At 38.6% G+C, this 19536-nt stretch overlaps 2 protein-coding genes across 2 annotated transcripts; both read left to right on the forward strand.

The window, feature by feature from the left end:
- The first annotated feature begins 1046 nt into the window (after positions 1-1046).
- Positions 1047-2881, forward strand: LOC115671673 (uncharacterized). The gene is made up of 3 exons (XM_030593293.2): positions 1047-1439; positions 2154-2261; positions 2355-2881. Exons 1-3 carry the CDS (start codon positions 1113-1115, stop codon positions 2664-2666), a joined length of 747 nt encoding a protein of 248 aa, XP_030449153.1. The 5' UTR covers positions 1047-1112; the 3' UTR covers positions 2667-2881.
- An 8719-nt stretch (positions 2882-11600) lies between these two features.
- Positions 11601-12968, forward strand: LOC115671630 (agamous-like MADS-box protein AGL86). Its single transcript, XM_030593256.1, has one exon. It carries the CDS (start codon positions 11601-11603, stop codon positions 12966-12968), a length of 1368 nt encoding a protein of 455 aa, XP_030449116.1.
- Positions 12969-19536: the final 6568 nt, after the last annotated feature.

A 19536-nucleotide genomic window follows, 5' to 3' on the forward strand; every position in this document is an offset into this window, starting at 1 on the left:
GCTATGATTGTACTACTTGACATCTATGTTTGGGATAATTGCAAAAAAAAAACTTTATACGGATGCCAATTCAATCCTAAACATTTCAATTTGGCCAATTTAGTTCTCAACCTTTGCTAATGTACATCCAATTTTGGTTAGGAATCGATGAAGTGGATATCGGCTGTCCTACGTGGCAAGACTGAGACATGCTACGTAGGACATACACACTATGTAATACAGAGAGCGCTATGAAGAAAGGACTCTCTTTTCCTCGGCGGGCAGACGGAAGTTTTCTCTTTTGGATTCTTGCGTTTTACCGGCACTGTTCCGACTTCAACTCTTCGTTTGCTGATGTCATCTATTGGGTTGCTCTAGCCCCTCTCTCTCCGTTCCTTAATTCACCTACGATCCTAGAACGCTCGGCAAATCTCTAGAGTTGTTCCTGCACGTTCTTAGCCAGCGCTGCGCCTTGCTCTCATCACTGCTGCACTTGCAAGTTTTCGGAGCTGTCCCTACCTCGTATTGCTAGTCACAACCCAGCTTTTTTGGCAAGTTTCAATCAGGCCTAGCAGCTCACTGAATTTCCTTCCTCGCGACTGTTGTTTTTGTAGGTTTTTAACGACGTTTCCCGTCGCACTTCCAGTCATAGTTCAGGCCACCGCCAACGCCCTCATGCTTGGACCATCGCTACATCTTCTTTCCAAATGGGAACTGGGGAGTCTTGTAATGCATGGCTGGTTCCATGGACCTACTCGGAAAACGAATCAGATCAGTGATTCGGTTATCGGGTCGGTCTAGAAACCTAATGGGCGGTTCTCGATTCCTAATTCGTGGGACCAGCCCTTCGTGGGTGGTTCCCGTTTCGGGGTGGGAACCGCTCGCCCCCGGAACCAATCGCCTTTAACTTTTAAAGAACCTAAATTTTCTCTCGTAGAATTAAAAAAAAAAAAAGAATTCACCTGTTTTACCCAGCCCAACCCAGTCCGTTGCGAAATTCTCTCTCGGCCCATAATCGCGGCCCACATGGGCCCATTACAGTCTGTTCTCCATCTCTCTCCACCGCCGATGAGTTTTCCGCCACGAACGGCGAGATCGTTTCTTTGCAGCACTCACCAGAGCAAGGGTGATCGATGGCCGCATTCTCTCAGCCTCGCCTCCTGACGGCGGCGTCCCTGCTGGCGCTCCTGATCGCCTCGTCGCCGCTGCGGCCGGCGCAATCGGCCGACACGAACGGCGTCTACTCCCCTTGCGCCGACGCCACGGTCCAGGGGTCCGACGGGTTCACCTTCGGCATCGCCTTCGCGCCGAGGCTGTCCTTCTTCCACAACAGCTCGCTCCAGCTGTCCCCCTGCGACCGCAGGCTCTCCCTCTCCTCCGCCGGTTCTCAGGTCGCCACTTTCCGGCCTAAGGTCGACGAGATCTCCCTCCTCACCGTTAACACTTCGTCATTCTCTCCGGTCTGCTTCTCTCTCTCTCTCTGCGGTTACTGTTTACATCGGTCACGGAATGTTTTCGGTGTGTAAAGCAAACGGTTGATGAAGTCCTTAGGTTTTGGTTGGAGGTAATCATGTTCGAGTGAGGATTTTGTGCTTGCTTCCCTTTTCCCGTGCATGTTTGCTCAGATTATACTTAGGCTGGCAATTTTGGCTTAATGTAGTGCAATGACTTCTGAATTGTTGGTGCTTTGAGTTGGCTGAAACTGTTTCCTATGATTGGATGGAGGAAATGTTGCGATTGGACTAGAGTTATGGATCTGTTATTGGCAGGTGCATCCTCTGTGCTTGCGTTTCAAGTGCCAATGGTTGATATTTACTGCTTCTGAGCTTACACGAGTTTTAATTAATGCACTAATCAAGTTAGTCCCGGCATGTTTGCGGGGTAGGGAAGTCTGAAAATTTATGATGTTTCTTGATGGGATTGATATGCGGGAGTGTTATTGTCCTGAGTTTGGTCTGGTCCTTGAGGAATTGTCGGGCATGAATTTGTAGATCTCGAAAATCTTGTTTGACAAAATCTCTAATGCACCATGGTTGGATGGGAAGAATAAGTTTCTCTATGGCTTCCGTTGGAGTTTGTCAGAGGAAACTCTTCAATCTCGAGTCCTATCAACATGACTGGTTTACTAAGGGTGTAAAGTGATAATCTTCTTTATCTGCATTGCGCTGTGGCAGGGCAATTACGGAGGTTATATGGTTGCATTTGCTGGCCGAAAGTACGCTGCAAGGTCTCTCCCTGCCTTCGTTGCCAACAGCACCTACACCGTGACCAGCTTTACTCTTGTAGGAACCATGATTCATATATTATCTATCACGTAATACTTATACTGCTTTTATTTTAGAGAGTCCATTTGACATGTTGCCACAACACTCTAGGTGCTCGAGTTTAAGAAGGGCAGATTGCAAAATCTATACTGGAAAAGAGATGGCTGTGCTTCATGTTCGAGAAAGTCCAACTTTGTGTGCCTCAACAACCAGGATTGTGCCATCAAAACTTCCAATTGCAAAAACCATGGGGGCTCGGTGGATTGCAGCCTCGGTATACAGTTGGCATTCTCCGGCACGGATAAGCACCTTTCAGTTTTCAATTCATGGTATGAAGTGGAAAACCTTCGTCAATACTCTCTCTATGGCCTTTATTCAAATTTAAGGGACTCTCTCACCAGTCAATATAACAAGATATTCTGATCATGCTTCCCTGTTTAGATTTTACAACGCTTATGTACAATGTGTGTCCTTTCACAATTGTTGCTGTCTTTCGTTTGTAAATTCTTGTGCTTTGAGGCTGTGTTCATAAAAAGTGTCGTCTTCAGATCGTCGATGTTTGCTTTCTTCAGCATGGTATCTCATTGAAACATTATATTGTAATGTTTGAGGTGAATCCTACTCAGTCTTTATCCTTATGTTATTCACTGTAAAAGATCATCTTGGTGACAACTTATGGAACTGTAACGGATGCTGCTTTGTATGTGAAATGGCCTAAAATATCGATTTAGTAGAATGAACTGTACTGTGTTAGTATGAGGATCAATAAAGAAGATAGCTTGATGTACTTGCGAGAAGAGAGAGATGACCTATGTGCTATTTGTTAGGGTTGCTTGGTAGCTCGTTTTGAATATCTAGCTAAAATATTCAATCTTTGGTCTTTCACCAGTTTTTCTATCGGCTTAATCTTCATAATGCATAACCATGTGAGTCGTCCATGTTAGATGGTGATCATGTTGCATAGGTCGTTCCTTTCTTTTGTAGCCATGTCTGAAATTGGGTTCACTACTGGCAAAGAAAGATGGCTTATTGTGTTGTCATTTAACGGTGAAAAACAATTTGATCATCAATTTTGTAGAAATGTTACTGACCACACGGCATTTACCAAACCTAATGAGGTATGGTGTTTGATACATATATTGTCGAGTTTAACACCTTTCTGCATTTGACATGTTTACTATGAGAAGGAAACCCATTCTTCAGTTGTGTCGGTTTAGTAGTAATTCAGTGAATGACAAACAAGAAGATGATATCCGAATTGCATTCACCAAATGCTTTCAGACTTACATTATGGTTATGCCAAAGTCTGACTTGTTGACATTTTGGAAGAAAAGTAGGGAGACGGAAGATTGCTTTGTGAGCTCTTGGAGACAGTTGATGAGGAGTGCATTAGTTTATACTTGGGAAGATGTCAAGCCTATTAAGACTCGGGCGTCAACATTTTGCCTCAAATAGTGTGATCATAGGTTCGAGTCTTGTAGAAGGCAATACCTGTTGCTGTTAGCCGCTGTAAGGGCATCCCGGCCGGTAATCAGAAAAGGTATTGTCCTGAGCGGTTGGCAATCGAAATTGAAACAAAATGACCCAAAGCCAGGCAGAGTGGCCGACGCATCAAACACCCAAAACAAAAATTCTAGCTGAAATCGAGACTTAAATGTCAATAAATGAAAAAAAAAAGGTGCGAATACCAGAAATGATGATGAACATCAGTGTCGTTTGCCACTTCTGCGTGCACGTAGGCTCGTTTCCGCGAAAAGTGTGGACAGTTCTGTCCATCGTATCAGAACACGTGCTTCTTCTTGTTACTTTTGAAAAGTGCGGCTAAATTGTCCTTAGAGCATAAGCACATGATTTTTTCTTTTTTTTGACATTTGGCCCATGATAGGAAAAATTGTCCAAAACGTTCTAAATCTATTGCACTTTTACCAATTCAGTTCTAAACCTTCCAATTTTGCCAATTGAATCCTAAACTTTTTCACTTCTTGCCAATTGAATCAATTCGGCCAATTTTGGCTCGAAATCACTGACATGGACACTGACCGGTCACGTAGTGCTAATGTGGATATATTTAAATAATGTTTTAATAATTTTCTGAATTTTTTTAATGAATTTTCTTCTTCTTCTTTTTCCTTTTCTCTATTCTTTTTTGTTTTGCTTTGGAGTTAGGGCTAGGGAGGGTGGCCGGCCGACCCTCGCCGGCCACAGGCGAGGGCGTTACGGCCCTTGCCCAAAGCAAAATATCGATTTATATTCTGTTAATTACAGACTTGATGGGCACTTCCTTAGACAACAAATAGTTGTGATATCATGTTGAGATTTGTGATTAAAGAGAGAAAAATGCAATATTCAGCAAATTACCATGAACCAATTTATAAGTTTTAAAGGATGACTATTTGAAATAGCAAAATATCGATTACATTCAACTAGGACCAATCAAGGAAAATATGCAGAATTTCCTAAAAATGTATCTCTAACATGCGCCGCCATCGTCTCTACTTGCTACTCTCCAAAAGTAGGGAGTGCATCCTCTTTGTTGTCGCTGTCACCAGTTGCGTTTCGACTGTGTTTCATCATATCCGAGAACCACTTATCCCATGGAGAAGATGCATCACCAATGCTTCCCTTGTTTTCGCCATTGCCGCCTTTGCCTTCCAGAGTCATTTCTTTCTCACCCACCGAGCCTTCGATTGGTAGTGGAGCATGTCCCGACCGAAGTGCACCGTTAGCCTGTGCAAGAAACTCGATCCTTTTCTTGATTTCTTTCTTCCCCTCTTGCACATAGTAAGATAACCTGTGCATTTCACTTGTGGTAAATCCGTTAGTTGTCTTACCGGACATATGAAATTGTCGCAGGAGATGGATATGTTCTCACTGCCCTTGTTTTCCTCCATAAGCCTTTGCTTTCGCTGGACGAGATTGGCGTTTCTCTCCTTGAGATACCTTTCTTGGTTCATAGTCTTTCGACTTCTTTCCATTTCGCGGATGATCCGGTGCTGCCTGAGGTGACGCTCCACCTTTGATCGAGGTGGTGTCCGAAAGACGAGCTTGTTGCCGTCCGGGGAGCAGACAAACACACATGCACTCACACCACATCGATTGCCCGACTCGCTCACTCTATTCAACGACCTTCGACTCCTTTTCTTGAGGCTAGCTTTTCTGGAACTGTTGTTTGCTATGGAGGCAAGCCTAACCTTTCTTCTTGCCTTGGATAATTTGGTTTGTCGAACTCTCTCTTTTTTCTTGTGCTCTGAAACACAATGCGTGCAATAGCATTTATAGGGAGGTGGGGGTGAGTCAGAAGTAATGGTGAGTGGCTATGTTTACGGGAGTTCTCCAATTTGCCTAAATTGACAATTTGTCAGTTTAGGAAAATGACTTGATTACAACTCAGAATTTTGATTTTTTGTCAGTTTAGGAAAATGAATTGATTACAACTTTGAATTTTTATTTTTTGTGAGTTTAGGAAAATGATTTGATTACAACTCAGAATTTTCAGTTTAGGCAAATGATTTAATAGCGACCAGCTGCTAGGATTTAATGCCATATATAGTGTAATAGAGCCTTTTAATGTCCATTACAACTTGCATATAATGAGCAGATTTGTTTCTTCTGAGGAAAAGTGTCAGAAAAGTCTTAAACCTATTGCATTGATGTCAATTAGCTGTAAACCTTTTTTTGTGTCAATTTAGTCCTAAACCTTTTGATGGTGCCAATTCGATCCTTCCAGCTAATTTTGACTGAATATTGATGACGTGGATGCCAGCTGGCGCTGATGTGGATAAATTTTTTTATTTATAATATTATGATATTTTGATATATTTTTTTAATTTTCTGATTTTTTTTTTCTATTTTTAATTCTTTTCTCCTTTTTTTTCCTCCCTTTGTCGGTGACCGGCCACCAGCCACATGTGATGGCCAGGCGGGCTGCCCTCGCCCAGCTAGGTGAGGCCCGATGTGGCCTGGGCAAGCCCCGCCAGGAGAGGCGAACCCCAGCAAGGGCTCCCCTTGCCTGGTCTGTCGACGGTGACCCTCGCCTAGCCGGGTGAGGCCAGCCCGCCCGGCCATTGCCTGTGGCCGATCACCGCCAAAGGGAGGAAAAAAGAAAAAAGGAAAAAATTTGAAAAAATAAAATAAATAAAAATAAACATATTAAAATATTATTAAAATTGTTTACGTCAACGCTGGCGGTGCCACGTAAGCCAGCCATCATCTATGTCATCAATATCCAGCCAAAATTAGTAGGAAAGATTGAATTAGCTTAAAGACAATGGCTACGTTTGGTAGTCAGGATAAAATTCAGGATATGATATCTTTTATTTTATCAAGTGTTTGGTGCTTGTCCAAGATAGGATAAAGTCGGATATAGAAGGGATATAACCCGGATAAAATTATCCTATGAGGGAGGTGGGATAAGGGTGGATAGGATTTCTAATATCCATAATATAAAAGTTATTTTTCTTGAATAACAAACTTGTTAAATTAATAAAATTAAAATAATATTTGAATATAAATAATATTTAAATTTTAATATAAAAAATTCAAAATAACAAAAACATAAAAATAATTTCGTTTTTATTTATTCTTATTTTTATTTATATATTCAATTTTCTTCCTATCTTATGATATAAATGTCATATACATTAATAAATGCATTTAGTATTTATATTTGTTAAATATTTTAGGTATATTAGTATAGTTTACTATTTAATAAAATTTTATTAGAGAATGATGGAAGTGGAAAAAGAAATAAAAAATAAATTAATTAAAAAAGAGATGGAAAAATAATAAAAAATAAGCAAATAAAAATGAAGTAGGTAAAAGTGTCGTGAGAGATTTTTATCATCTCCATTTGTGCAATTTTTAGGTTTATTTACACTAATATAATGTTCATAGCAAATAATGAATACGGTACGATGTGAAAATTTTTGGCTTTATTATTGCGATTCACCAAACAATAGATTGGATATAGCAAATCGCTTGGATTTCATATCCTATTCTATCCAGTTCTATCCTGGTTAGAAATCCAGATGACCAAACGCAGCCAAAAGGTTTAGTATTAAATTGGCCCCAAAAAAAGGTTTATGACTAAATTGGTACCGATACAATAAGTTGAAGACTTTTTTGACATTTTTCCCTTTCTTCTTAAGGCAAAGGCCAGACTATCATCAGGGTTAACCACGTCAAACCCTAATTTGTTTATGTTGAGAATATGTTTCGAGTTTGAGCTAAAAATAGAAACTTTCTAATTAAAGTAGTTTTTCTACTTTGAAGATTTTTCCAAGTTTGAGTGGTTTCCTAGTTTGATTAGGTTTCCTAAAAACGAATTCCCTATTTTGGATCCAATCTTATTTATATATATAAGAAATGAAAAATCTTTGTGAAGAATACCCAAGAGGAGTTGTATTTGTGAATTACATCTCAAGTGCATTGAAGCCAATTAAATCTTATGGTAAAATCTGTGAATTCCTTTATGAGATTAAGACATCATTTCGTGAGAAATTGTGAAGTTAAACACTACGTGAGTTTACTGCGTGTAATTGGTGGCTAGAAAACATTGAGAGTGTTGAGTGACTCTAGCATAATTGTAATCTTCATTGTATTGTTTGATCTATAATAAATGTCTTTGCTGCTCTCCCTGTGGATGTATGTCATCCCGACCAAATCATGTAAATCCGGTATCCCATTCATTTCCATGTTTCATCTAGTTAAATGATCGATCGCTTATTTCTACAACAGTTTATGGATTAGAATTACTACTAACGTATTTAAATGAATTGGTTATTTGTATTAAACATATAAACTATCATCAATCACTTACCCATTGCAGGAAAATATTAATGGAATAACGTAATATGCTTATATAGAATTATCATTTGATGATGATGCATGCAAAATTAAACCAAAAATTAAAAAAAGTCACTCACTAAAGCATTGTCATCGGAAATATTTCAAAGTAATTGTGCAAGTCCTTGCAATGAGCATTGACTGGTATTAACAAAACAATATTTTTTTTTTGATAACCCAGGAACCCCCCGCACGGCCGACAGCCGGAAGGGTAAACCTGGGGTGACGATTAGGTAAACCAATCAAAACCAAGAAAATTACCAAAACAGTTCTAAATCTATTGTAATTGTGCCAATTCAGTCCTAAATCATTTTTTTGTGTCAATTCAGTCCTAAATCTTTTGTATTTGTGTCAATTCAATCCATCCGACCAATTTTGGCAGGCCAACGCTGATGTGGATGACGACCGGCCAACTTGACAATTTTTTAATAATAATTTTATTTTTCTTTTTTTTATTTTGTTTCCCTTTTTTTTTCTCCCTTCATCTTCAACCTCTAGCCGATTGTCGTTTGGCGACCAGCCAGAGGTGGGGCCCAATGAGGTCGGCCCCGCCGGCCGTTCGCGAGGCTTGACCTCCCCCAGATCGGCCAGAGTGGGGCCTAGTGAGGTCGGCCCTGCAGGCCGTTGGCAAGGCTCGACCTCGTGCAGTGCTCGCTAGCATTGGGTGAGGTCAGCCCCGCCCGTTGCCGGCAAGGACGAGCCCTTGCCAGATCTTACAAGGTTTGGACTTGCCGGCAACTGGCGAGGCTTGGACTCGGTAGTGGTTGGCAGGGCCAACCTTGTTGGCCCTCGCCTTTGGCAGATTGCCAAAAAAAAGAAAGGGAAAGAAAAGAAAAAAAAGGAAATAATAAAATATTAAAAATATTTAAAAATTGTCATGTCATTGTTGACCGGACGGCCGGCGGCCACGTCAGCACTGGTCGGACAAAATTGGCCGAATGGATTGAATTGGCACAAATGCAAAAGGTTTAGAACTGAATTGGCACAAAAAAATATTTATGACTGAATTGACACAATTGCAATAGGTTTAAGATTGTTTTGGTAATTTTCCCATCAAAACCCATTTATGGCCAATCTTATTTTCAATCATATCTCATATTATTGTGGTCTCATGTTATGTTAATCAACCTCATGGTTGATGTGGCTGGTTAGGGCATCGGGCATTCCCAGTTTGAGAACTAAAGGTCACTCGTTTCAATTTGTTTACTCCAAAAAATGATCAATTTTTGGTTACTATCGACAAGTGATAGACTTAGTTGATGAGAATAGAGTTTGATAAATATCACAAGTCATCGATGAAAAGAACAGTAAATAACTATCTGAGGATGAAGTCATCAATATCGACATGTAAGTGCCTAGTAGCGATATTTTCTAATATGTAAGTTCTTTTAGATAAGTGCTGACAACTTGAAAATCATCCAAGATATCGATAGCAAACATTGGTTATCTGAGGTTGAAGCCATGGCATCGATGTGTAGCTGCTTAGTAGCTAGATATTTTTAAATATTTAAGCTCTTTTAAATGGAGTAACTTCTTGTGGATAATATAACTTCTTGTAACCCTTGAGAAGTTATTTATTTATTTGAATTTTGTAACCTCCGTTTGTGGCGTTGATTTTAAGTTTTAAGTTTTAAATAGCCACATTGTACTCTTTATGAACGCCTGATCAATAAATAAAAAACCTGCTATCTTTCTATTATTTTTCAATTCATGTACCTTACAATTATCTTTCAATTCCCACACTTTAGTCGTAGTTTTTCAGATATCTCATTGTTTATTATATTCCGTTGTATATCTTAATTGTAGTTTTCAAATCTTTGTCGTCGATTAAATTTTGGCATGTCCCATCTTTTCTCAACTCAATTGTCCTAAATTTATGAGGTCGTAACCGAAATATTGCAGAAGTCATCGTTACCCACAAATACTTCCCTGAGTTAAACTTATTTTTAGAAGTGAGAGTATGATAGTAATAAACAAGTATAGTTCATGCGCGGGTCCGATTCGTTTAGAATTTGGATGATTTTTAGTAGAGAATAAGAATACGAATTTCAAAAAAGTGACAATACACGCTAATAAAATTAAGAGATTTCTTAAATAACCGTTCGGAGATATTGAATTTTACTTATTAAACGCCGCCTCCCAATGTAGTTAATCACCCACTACCACTTAGTTCTACAAAATAAGAAGATCTATTTATCATGCTCTCTCTCAAACAAATCGTTCCAAAAATGACAAATAATCTAATAGCATTTCAATATTAGAATCGCACAATCTACCTTTTATTCTTGAAAAAAATTTAAGAACTTACAAACATGGTGATGCATAGTAGAAAAATCCTTATTTTTTGTTCCACGGGTATAATAAATAAATGATCTCATGTGCCTATGTTTAATATCATATCGAAAAATTTCCTCATGCTATGAGAAGACATAATTTTACCATTTATTAAACAATTATTAAGATTTTCGAAACTTTCATACTTCAGTTGTTTCTTTGATCTTTTGTAGAATTTCTTATGTTTTCATTATGGAGTTACGCTCTAAGTTTCTAATGATATAATCTCCTTTAAGAAAAACGCATTGTCTTCTACGTCAAAACCCTCATTACAAGAAACATCCTTCTAATTCACTGTTAAAAGAAACTATTTCTAGATCCATCCCTGCACTCGTGACTTCAATTTTTTTTACATAGCTTAACCTTACTTTCTCAAAGGTATTGACCTAATTGTATGAAAAGCAATTTTGGTATAAATCTACGCGTAATTTCCATATTGGTTTAAATAAGGCTTCCCTAACCTTGAATAGTAATTTAGGCAAGAAAAGGAAAAAGAGCTCGCCAACATTCATGGCAAGAACTTGATGAATTTTCAATTTTTTTCCAAGAAGCATTCACTAACGTGCTAGATTTTGTAGTTTGATTTATTACTATATGAAAGTCTGATTTTCATCTTAAAAAGAGAAAAATAATTAGTGCGTATACGTTGGAATATAAATATTTAAGGACACTCTTATCCCTCCGAAGATCTAGAGCCGAATGCGGGGAGCCGTGGAAGAAAAGCGACCCCTTGCCAAGAAAATAATAATTATCGGTCGACGGTCAACGATAGATAAATTGGTAATCTGTAACTTGATGATCTTAATATAGTCTTTATCGGAGCAAATGATTAATGTAAATTGCATATCAAGTTATGACATGAAATATGTAGGGAAAACTAATCCAAATATGGTACCCTTCTGTACCTCCGATCATTGGTCTTCAAATGGAAAGGTTTTGTAATGCAGGTTTGACCGAAAATCCTGTCATTTGGTAATGAAGTTGGATTCTCGTATTCATATCCCTGAAATTTAATCAAAATGGAAAGAGGCGTTAATGTTTTTTGGTCGGAAAAGAGGCATTAATTAGTTGCCTGAAAGTTGAAGAATGCCTGTTGAACTTGACCACCTCCCTATAAATGCTCTTGCACTACTTATGCCTCAGATCATGTGAGAGGGAGAGCCCAGAAAGCCACTAAGCATGGCAAGAAAGAAGGTAAAGCTTGCTTTCATTGAAAATGATAGTGCCAGAAAATCTTGCCTCAAGAAAAGGAGGCAAGGTTTGTTGAAAAAAGTGAGCGAATTGAGCATTCTATGCGGTGTGGAAACGTGTGCGGTTGTCTTGTCTCCAGATGACAACGAGCCTGCCTTTTGGCCGGCATCTCGACCTGACGTGGAGCGACTCCTTATGCGGTACCTGAGCATCCCTGAAATTGAGAGAAGCAGGAAGATGGTGAATCAAGAAATGTACCTCAGGGAGAGGAACAGCAAGCTCGCCGAGCAACACAAAAAGCTTGAGCGGAAGAATAACGACTTGGAGAATCACTATCTCATGCAGCAACTTTATCTGTACAAGAAGACAACCAGTGAACTTGGATCATCTGAGCTGGACAGTTTGCTCAAGTATACGGATGAGAAAATTGCAGAAATTGAAAGAAGGATTAGGTATATCGAGCAAAGGGATGATGCACCCCAATCAGGAGGTGCTCCATTGGCAGTCGAAGGCCCAGTGGAGGAGGAGGAGACAAGCCCAGAGGCCAACATTGGCAGTGTTGGTGGCGATGGCAGTGGCGGAGGGGGTGATGCTTCTTCATGGGATGAATGGTTCTTGGATATGATGAAGCAAAGTGGTAGTGTTGCTGGAAGCAGCGTCAGCAAAAGAGATACCTCATATCCTTTGGCATATTCAACCGGTGGTGCTGGTACATCTAGCCATGACGTTGCCAACTTGCCACAAGTGAATGTTGGAGTCGAAAGTGGCAACCTAGGGCATGGGGGAGGCCCTGTCTATGGTTGGGACAATTATCCTGTGATGCCATACCAAGGATATGTTGGGAACATGAGTGGTGGACTTCCTGTAGGGTTTGCTCGTGGAGATGTTCCAGGTAGCAGTATTGGTGGTGCATATGGATATGCAATGGGGCCTCCCTATCAATGGGAGGTTGGCGGAAGCAGCAGTGGACATGGTGCAATGTTTCCTCATGGAGGGATACATAGAAGCAACAACAACATCATAAATGCTGCAATGCAACCGCAGGAGAATCCTGGAGGCATTAATAGTGGCCAGGGGATGGTGCTTCCTGCAGCAACCGGTGGTGGTTCTGGGATGGGAGTGTATCGTAGGAATGATATGGTCGGTGAACCCGTGGTACACCCTCGTGGAAATGTTAATGCCAGCAGTGCCTCGTATGGCTTTAGCGTGAATCAAGGAAACGCTGGTACTCGTTCTCAAGGAGGAGACCATGGTGGATATGGTGAGGTGGTGCCTCCAGGGAACACCGGAGACGAGTTACCGATGCCTCCTAACAATGCTGGAGCTGATGCTGGTGGAAGCGACGGAAACAACTAGCCCTAAGTTTTGCTGAATTAGATGGTATTTTCTTTTGTTTCGAATAATTAAGGGAAATTCTTAGTTAGACTCAGTTCAGATGAATCTTTTGTGTCTCGAGACATTGATGTACTTGATTGTCTAGGTTAGAATTTTGCCTGATGTAAGGGTTTCAGTGATGTTCTGTTGTTTTTCTTATCTGGTTTGTTGAACTTGGGTTTGTGAATTCATTGTCGCAAAGACCATGTATGTCGTTTGATGCTGTAGGAGTTTGTGCAACTCTAGATTTCACGAGACGCGAGCACGAGTTTAAAATACGACTTCAACTGAAAAAAACCCATCTTCGATCATCACCCTCGAGCATTCTCTTCATGACTTGATCCAAGGCAAAGAAATCCATGCCAAACACAAATTATCACCGGCGAAATGACCTCTGTAGAGATGAGGTCTTCGAAATTTCCATACTGGTATATCATCTGCTTTTGCCCTGTGTCTGGCCTGCCTTAGGCAGTGCCCTCTCAAAAAGACAAATTTAGAACAAAATCTAAGTCTACTTCCATTTGAGTCTCGGCCGTCTTTGGTATGTCACCGACTGTAATTAGGAAAATGAAAAATAATAGTCTTTCCGACAAAACTATATACGCTTGAGATAACCTACCGTATAAAGATCGAATTTTACTTTATGTGGTAAGATATACTTAGTGAGATAGTCTCAAAGACGTGGAGCCACTTGCCATCGTAGATTCTTCTTGGATAAATTTCCAATCAAGACTAGCAAGAATTCTAGAGAGTCGGGTGACCAATTTGAGCTTTTTTGTCATCCTATCCGTTTGTTGTTTCTTTCCTTTATGGACAGTATAAATGACTTGAACATTTTTGAAAAGATACATTGGATGTTTGATTCTATGTTTGTCTTGCTTCTTTTTGCTAAATTTGCATGGATCCTATTGTCAATATGGCAAGCCATTAACTCGAGGATTGGTTCAGAGGGTGAAGGGTTACAAAAATTGTTACTTGAGGGTAAAGGGTTAGAAGAATGTTACGCGAGATCTGCGTAAAAACTCGCACATGCGGTGCGTCCCGTGGCTCGAGCACGTGTGAATTTTACCTGTAAATGTTGTTTTATTTTTTTATAATCATTCTTACATATTCTATTGAAATAGAAAAGATCGTGAACAGAGTTGCATTTGAATTATGAAGTTTTTGTGATTGAGATTCAATAAAAGTATTAGGCACGGCCATCATAGTAATTTTACATATTAATTGCTTAATAGATATTTCTAAGTGCAAGATTGAAAAAGCACCGCATGCATAAAGAGATGATTAAATACCTATTTAAGAATAATTTTACTTAAATTTAGGAAAACAAGAACTTTACTATGCAGTATCTTCTGTAATCGCCGTTTATGATGAATGAATTGTGTGCAATAGTAAGATCCAACAGCATAATATCTTCATTATAAAAGTACAATTTCAATTCGCGGAGAATATATATATTTTTGGAATAAACGAAGTTCGATAAAAGCGTATAATAGAAATATATTCAAGATGTCCATTTTGGATAGACAAGGAAAGTCGAATTAAAAACACAACTAAACAAATTCATCCTATCTCACCAATGCTAAGAATGCATTTCTGGGTTAAGGAGACAAGCGCATTTGCTATTGAACCCCACTAATCTCCATGGCCTACTAAACTCATAAAGGCCTGCTTACATTGGTAAAGGGCCCTAAACTCGAAATTAGTTTCCACATTAGCATCAACAATAAAACTACTTGAAATTTTGAAAAAAATGGGAAAATTATGATGAGCACCTTAATAACTTGCATTTCCATATGTTTGCTTCGAATCGAGGATATTATATCTCTTAATGCCAAGCTAATGAATAAAGAGCTAATCAATACAAAAATAAAAGGAAAATGATAAAAATGGTTCATGAATTTTGACCTAACGTGTAATGTCGTCTTTAAATTTTTATTATGTTCGATTTAGTTCCTGAACTATTGGTAAATGTTCAATATAACCATCTCATATGCTTAAATGACAAATCGAACGTTATCCGATAAAAGCAATTTTTTTTTATATGCTGAGTTGGATTTTTGAAAATAATGAGTCAACATGTCTATCTTTCTAGCCATTTACTTTAGAAAAAGGAAAAAAAAATTAAAGTGTTAACATGTCCATCTTTATTTGATGACACAAATTATTATATCCTGATTTGAGATAGATAACTTATATGGTTAATAAATGGATTCGAAGTTACATCGAAGGACATCAATTAAACATTTTTCATATAGTTTAGGAACTAAATTGAATTATTAATAAAATTTAAGGGATAATATTGAACAAATTAAAAGTTCAAGGACGACATTGCACGTTAAGTCAAAGTTTAAAGATTTTTTATGTCGTTTTCCCATTTTGAAATTATCGAGGATGCCGAAGTAATTAATTTAAAATTCGGGGGGTACAAGGGTAATAAAATTTGCTCGATTTTCTAGAGCTACAAGCAAGAATACGACAAAGCATCTGTTTTTGTTTTTTTCCTCACGGTATGAAATCGATAATGCGAACATTTATTAGGCTTCACCAAGAAAGAGCACGAGTTTTATCTTATTTTAATTACACAAGCCTCAGAGGGAGGTTGCTGCCCGCTCAAGTCTCCATCAAGTCAATGCTCTAGTTAGCATCATTGTCAATTCTCACGATTTGACACTTTACTTAAAATGCCTGATCTCAATAGATAAAATAACAAAGAGCAATCACATTCCAGTAGCATTCTCTCTTTCGCATGGAAATCATCAAATTTATCGAACTCAAAAAAACATACGAATACTTTACACAGATGTAGACAAGCAATTGAACTATGCATGTGCCCGACTTGCTAATCAGACAGAGCTTAGCATCCAAGAGCATATAGCCACGCCTGCTAACATGCGCCGCGCAAAGTACAGGGATTGTTTAGAATCCGATAACGACCCGAGGGCGTGAAATTGATCATTTTTGGCTAATTTTTAAAGGTTACATAGTACTCATTTTCCTTTGAATTCGACAGTGACTCAAGGGCATCAAATTGATCATTTTTGGCTAATTTTTAAAGGTTACATAGTACTCATTTTCCTTCAAATTCTCACCCTCGAACACCAAAAATTGAGAAACAAAAGACCACCTTTGCAGCAAACCGGGGGACACGCAACTTAGGCCGGCGATTCAAAACCATAATATTTACAAAAGCTTCATTTAAAGTTGACTATGTCGACATTTAATTGCAAGTTTTTTTTTTATCAATTTAATTGCAAGTTGGAAAAACAAGAATAAAATCATCTCGTGCGGCGTGTTTAGCTGTACTTCCCCACGAACCTTAGAAAATTTCAGAAAAAATTAAAATATTATATTTTATATATTATATTAAATTGTGGGTATCCGTTCCTTTCCATGGCCAAGCTGCTGATTTTCTTTGGTGGTTTCTTTCTTCTATTAGAAATGGAAAGGCAAGAGAGAGAGAGAGAGAAAGAGGCTACACGCCGTTTATTGACTTTGCTTGTAACTTGTAAGTTCGAATCTGCTAAAACGGGAGTCACGTGTTTTGAGACATCGGGTACGGAGAGATTAGAGATTGGCGTACCTCTCAAGATGAACGACATGTTACCCATTGAAAAGATGTCATCTTAATTGTTACGAAAATCATTGGGAGTCGCCCCAATGACCACCTTTCTCAAATGGGAAGGAGAAGGTGGGAAGTTTCGGGAGGTTGGGAGTGGGACGTTTAGTTTTAGTTGTGGGTTTCGACTCCTACACTCTGCAAGGAGGCAGGGTGAAAATCTGAGAGTGAGTTGAAAATTAAAATAAGATAAGACTGAAAAAAAATTGTTATGAAATTATTGAAGTATTAGTTAATGCAAAGAAATTATTGAGTAAGCATGAATTATATGAAATATATTCATAAAAAGAGAAAACATTTCAATATTTGAACTTTCTTAGGTAAGGTTGTTCTTGAAGATTATGAGCAATATTTAGAATAATGAGATAGATTGTCAAAAAAATAAAAAAACTGAAATTTAGGATATTTTGGAGAAGCAGAAAAATTTGATCCCTTAAAAATAGGTGGTATTTTTTTTTCTTTTTTACCTTATACAATAGTTGAGATTCTTAGGGGAGAGCATGGCGGATTTAGCTTCCGTCGGCTCGTGCCCGGCGAAGACTGCTAGCAATCCGGGACATGGCTTAATGACGCATTAGATGATCTCAATTAACATATACGACGAGATGTTGTTTGTCTGACCTACCATAGTATATAGCAAGCAAGAACATTAACTTTGTCATTAATGTTTTAATAATAATTAATCTATAGGAAGGAACTCCACAACCCCCGCCCCCGTCCGTCCCCACTTCTTGTTGGTGCATCCATCATAAAAAGAACCTCGCATATTTTATAAAAAAATATAAAAAAAGGAGTGGGAGAAGATTTAATTAAGGAATTTTTTAGATTAAATTAATCTCCTAGATGAGGAGATCTAATCACCACTACCCTGATAAGGACGAAACCTAGGAGACGCTAAGCAGTTGCTCATTAGTGGCCATCCCGGCGGATCCAACCTTACATTACTTTTGCGTAAATTTATTTGTTAAAGCTAAAGGGTGGAGGTACGTCTTCACGATATATGATCAAAAAAACGGATTAATATCACGAAAAACTTCGAACCGGTATATTTGTGACAATAAACTAATTTTTTTACCACAAAAAATCCTAAACTGGTACACTAGTGACAAATTTACCATGAACTAATTTTTTGACCACAAAAAATCCTAAACTGATACATTTGTGACAAATTTCCCCCCGTTAAATTGAATTAATATCACGAAAAATCATCAATTGGTAGATCTGTGGGTAAAACCCTAAACTGATACACCCGTCAACTGTTACGTATCATCCAACTCAGTAATTTGACAGTAAAATTTAATGGAAACTAATGGAGGGTAAATTTGTCACAGTTATACTAATTTGTGATTTTTTGTGATATTAATCCTAAAAAAATATGGTTAATGAAACCCTAACCTAAATGCAAAACCTTAAGTATTTCCATTTTTATCAGCATGCATCATTCTTCCTACAGTTAAGCGAGTCGACCTGTAATTTCGACTAAATTGAGGAACGCATTTCTAGTTCAACTTTTTTCTAAAATGGGTTTTCGATTGTCTTAGCGTCGATATTCGAGCACGTCCATAGCGACATTGTTTAATGCAGATTATGAGATTATGATATTTCATGTAGCAGAGATCGATGGGTGGATCATGATTAGCCTCATAAGCTTCTGCTTAACCAAAGATTATACGATAAAAAAGTCGACGACAGTATCCATTCTTCGATGGTCGAGAAAGTTGACCCTCGAAATTCTTACACATGTATAATGTCTCCACGTCGCTTGCACTTCATGGGATTTTCTTAATATGCGCACGTCGATCACTTCATCATCATCACACACAGAGCAAAAATTTGCATTGCCATGATAGCAAGCCTAATGACAAAATTGAGCAAAATCAACAGTTTTTAAGTTGCGAATTGTTCGTGCGTGCACGTTAGACTAATTTGCAAACGACGGGTCTTGTTGAGAATACTTATAAGCGTTAGGCCCCGAGCACACCATTTTGAAATCTTCTCCACAAGCTACTAATTGCTGATTAACACGATTGTTCTTCTCTTAATTCGAATTTCTTGGCATGATAGACAACAAACAACCTATGCATTCATCTTGAATATGATGACCCATTTATGTACATTTCACTCTCTTTTTGGAAATACTCAACGAATACTAATAAGCATTAACTTGTGGTGTAGCTCCTATGGTGAGTATCTTTATGGATGGTGTTATCTGAGTGACTCGCCTATCAATTACAATTTTTCTTGTCTGCACCCGGATTCAGTGATGAGCCGGGTCAATCACACTCGCCGATCATGTGATTTTACTTTGTGGATTTGACGAGATGGATTGCTGTGATCATCACGACCTGATCCGAACCATACAGGAAATTTCCATACCGGCATCGCATCGTCAATTGTACGTGGAAACGAAATATAGGATCCGACAGTAATAGAATGAGGATCCCATGGGTGCTGTGTGAGCTGCATCTCTCTCGCTCTCTCTCTCTCCATATCCACTTGAGGCCGATTAGTGGGGGTTTTGCCAACGTAACAGAAGCGAAAAGGGAACGAGGGCTTTCCATCTGACGCGGATTGCAAACTGTAAATGCCATGAATATTTTGTCTCTACTTGCAATTTATAATTTGCTTTTTGTGCTCGAGAGCCAAAGAACATATTTAGTGAATCTAACACACACACATACATATATATTTAATCTGGACAATGATCTGATGCGATACAAGTGAGACTCGTAAGGTTTATAATTTTTCATAATCCTCCAAATTTGGTTTTATCGACGTTCTAGTTTACGTAATAATTTATTAGGCTAATACCACAAAACACCCTAAATTATGCTAACTATGACACAAATGCCCTAAATTTTTTTTGTCATAAAAAACCCTGAACTTATACTAACGTGACCAATACACCGTAGAACCGGGGGTACGGAGTTC

The sequence above is a fragment of the Syzygium oleosum genome, unplaced genomic scaffold (assembly GCF_021117445.2).
Source record: "Syzygium oleosum isolate NSW1041296 unplaced genomic scaffold, Sole_v2.1 Sole_v2.25, whole genome shotgun sequence".
NCBI classification, from domain to species: Eukaryota; Viridiplantae; Streptophyta; class Magnoliopsida; order Myrtales; family Myrtaceae; genus Syzygium; species Syzygium oleosum.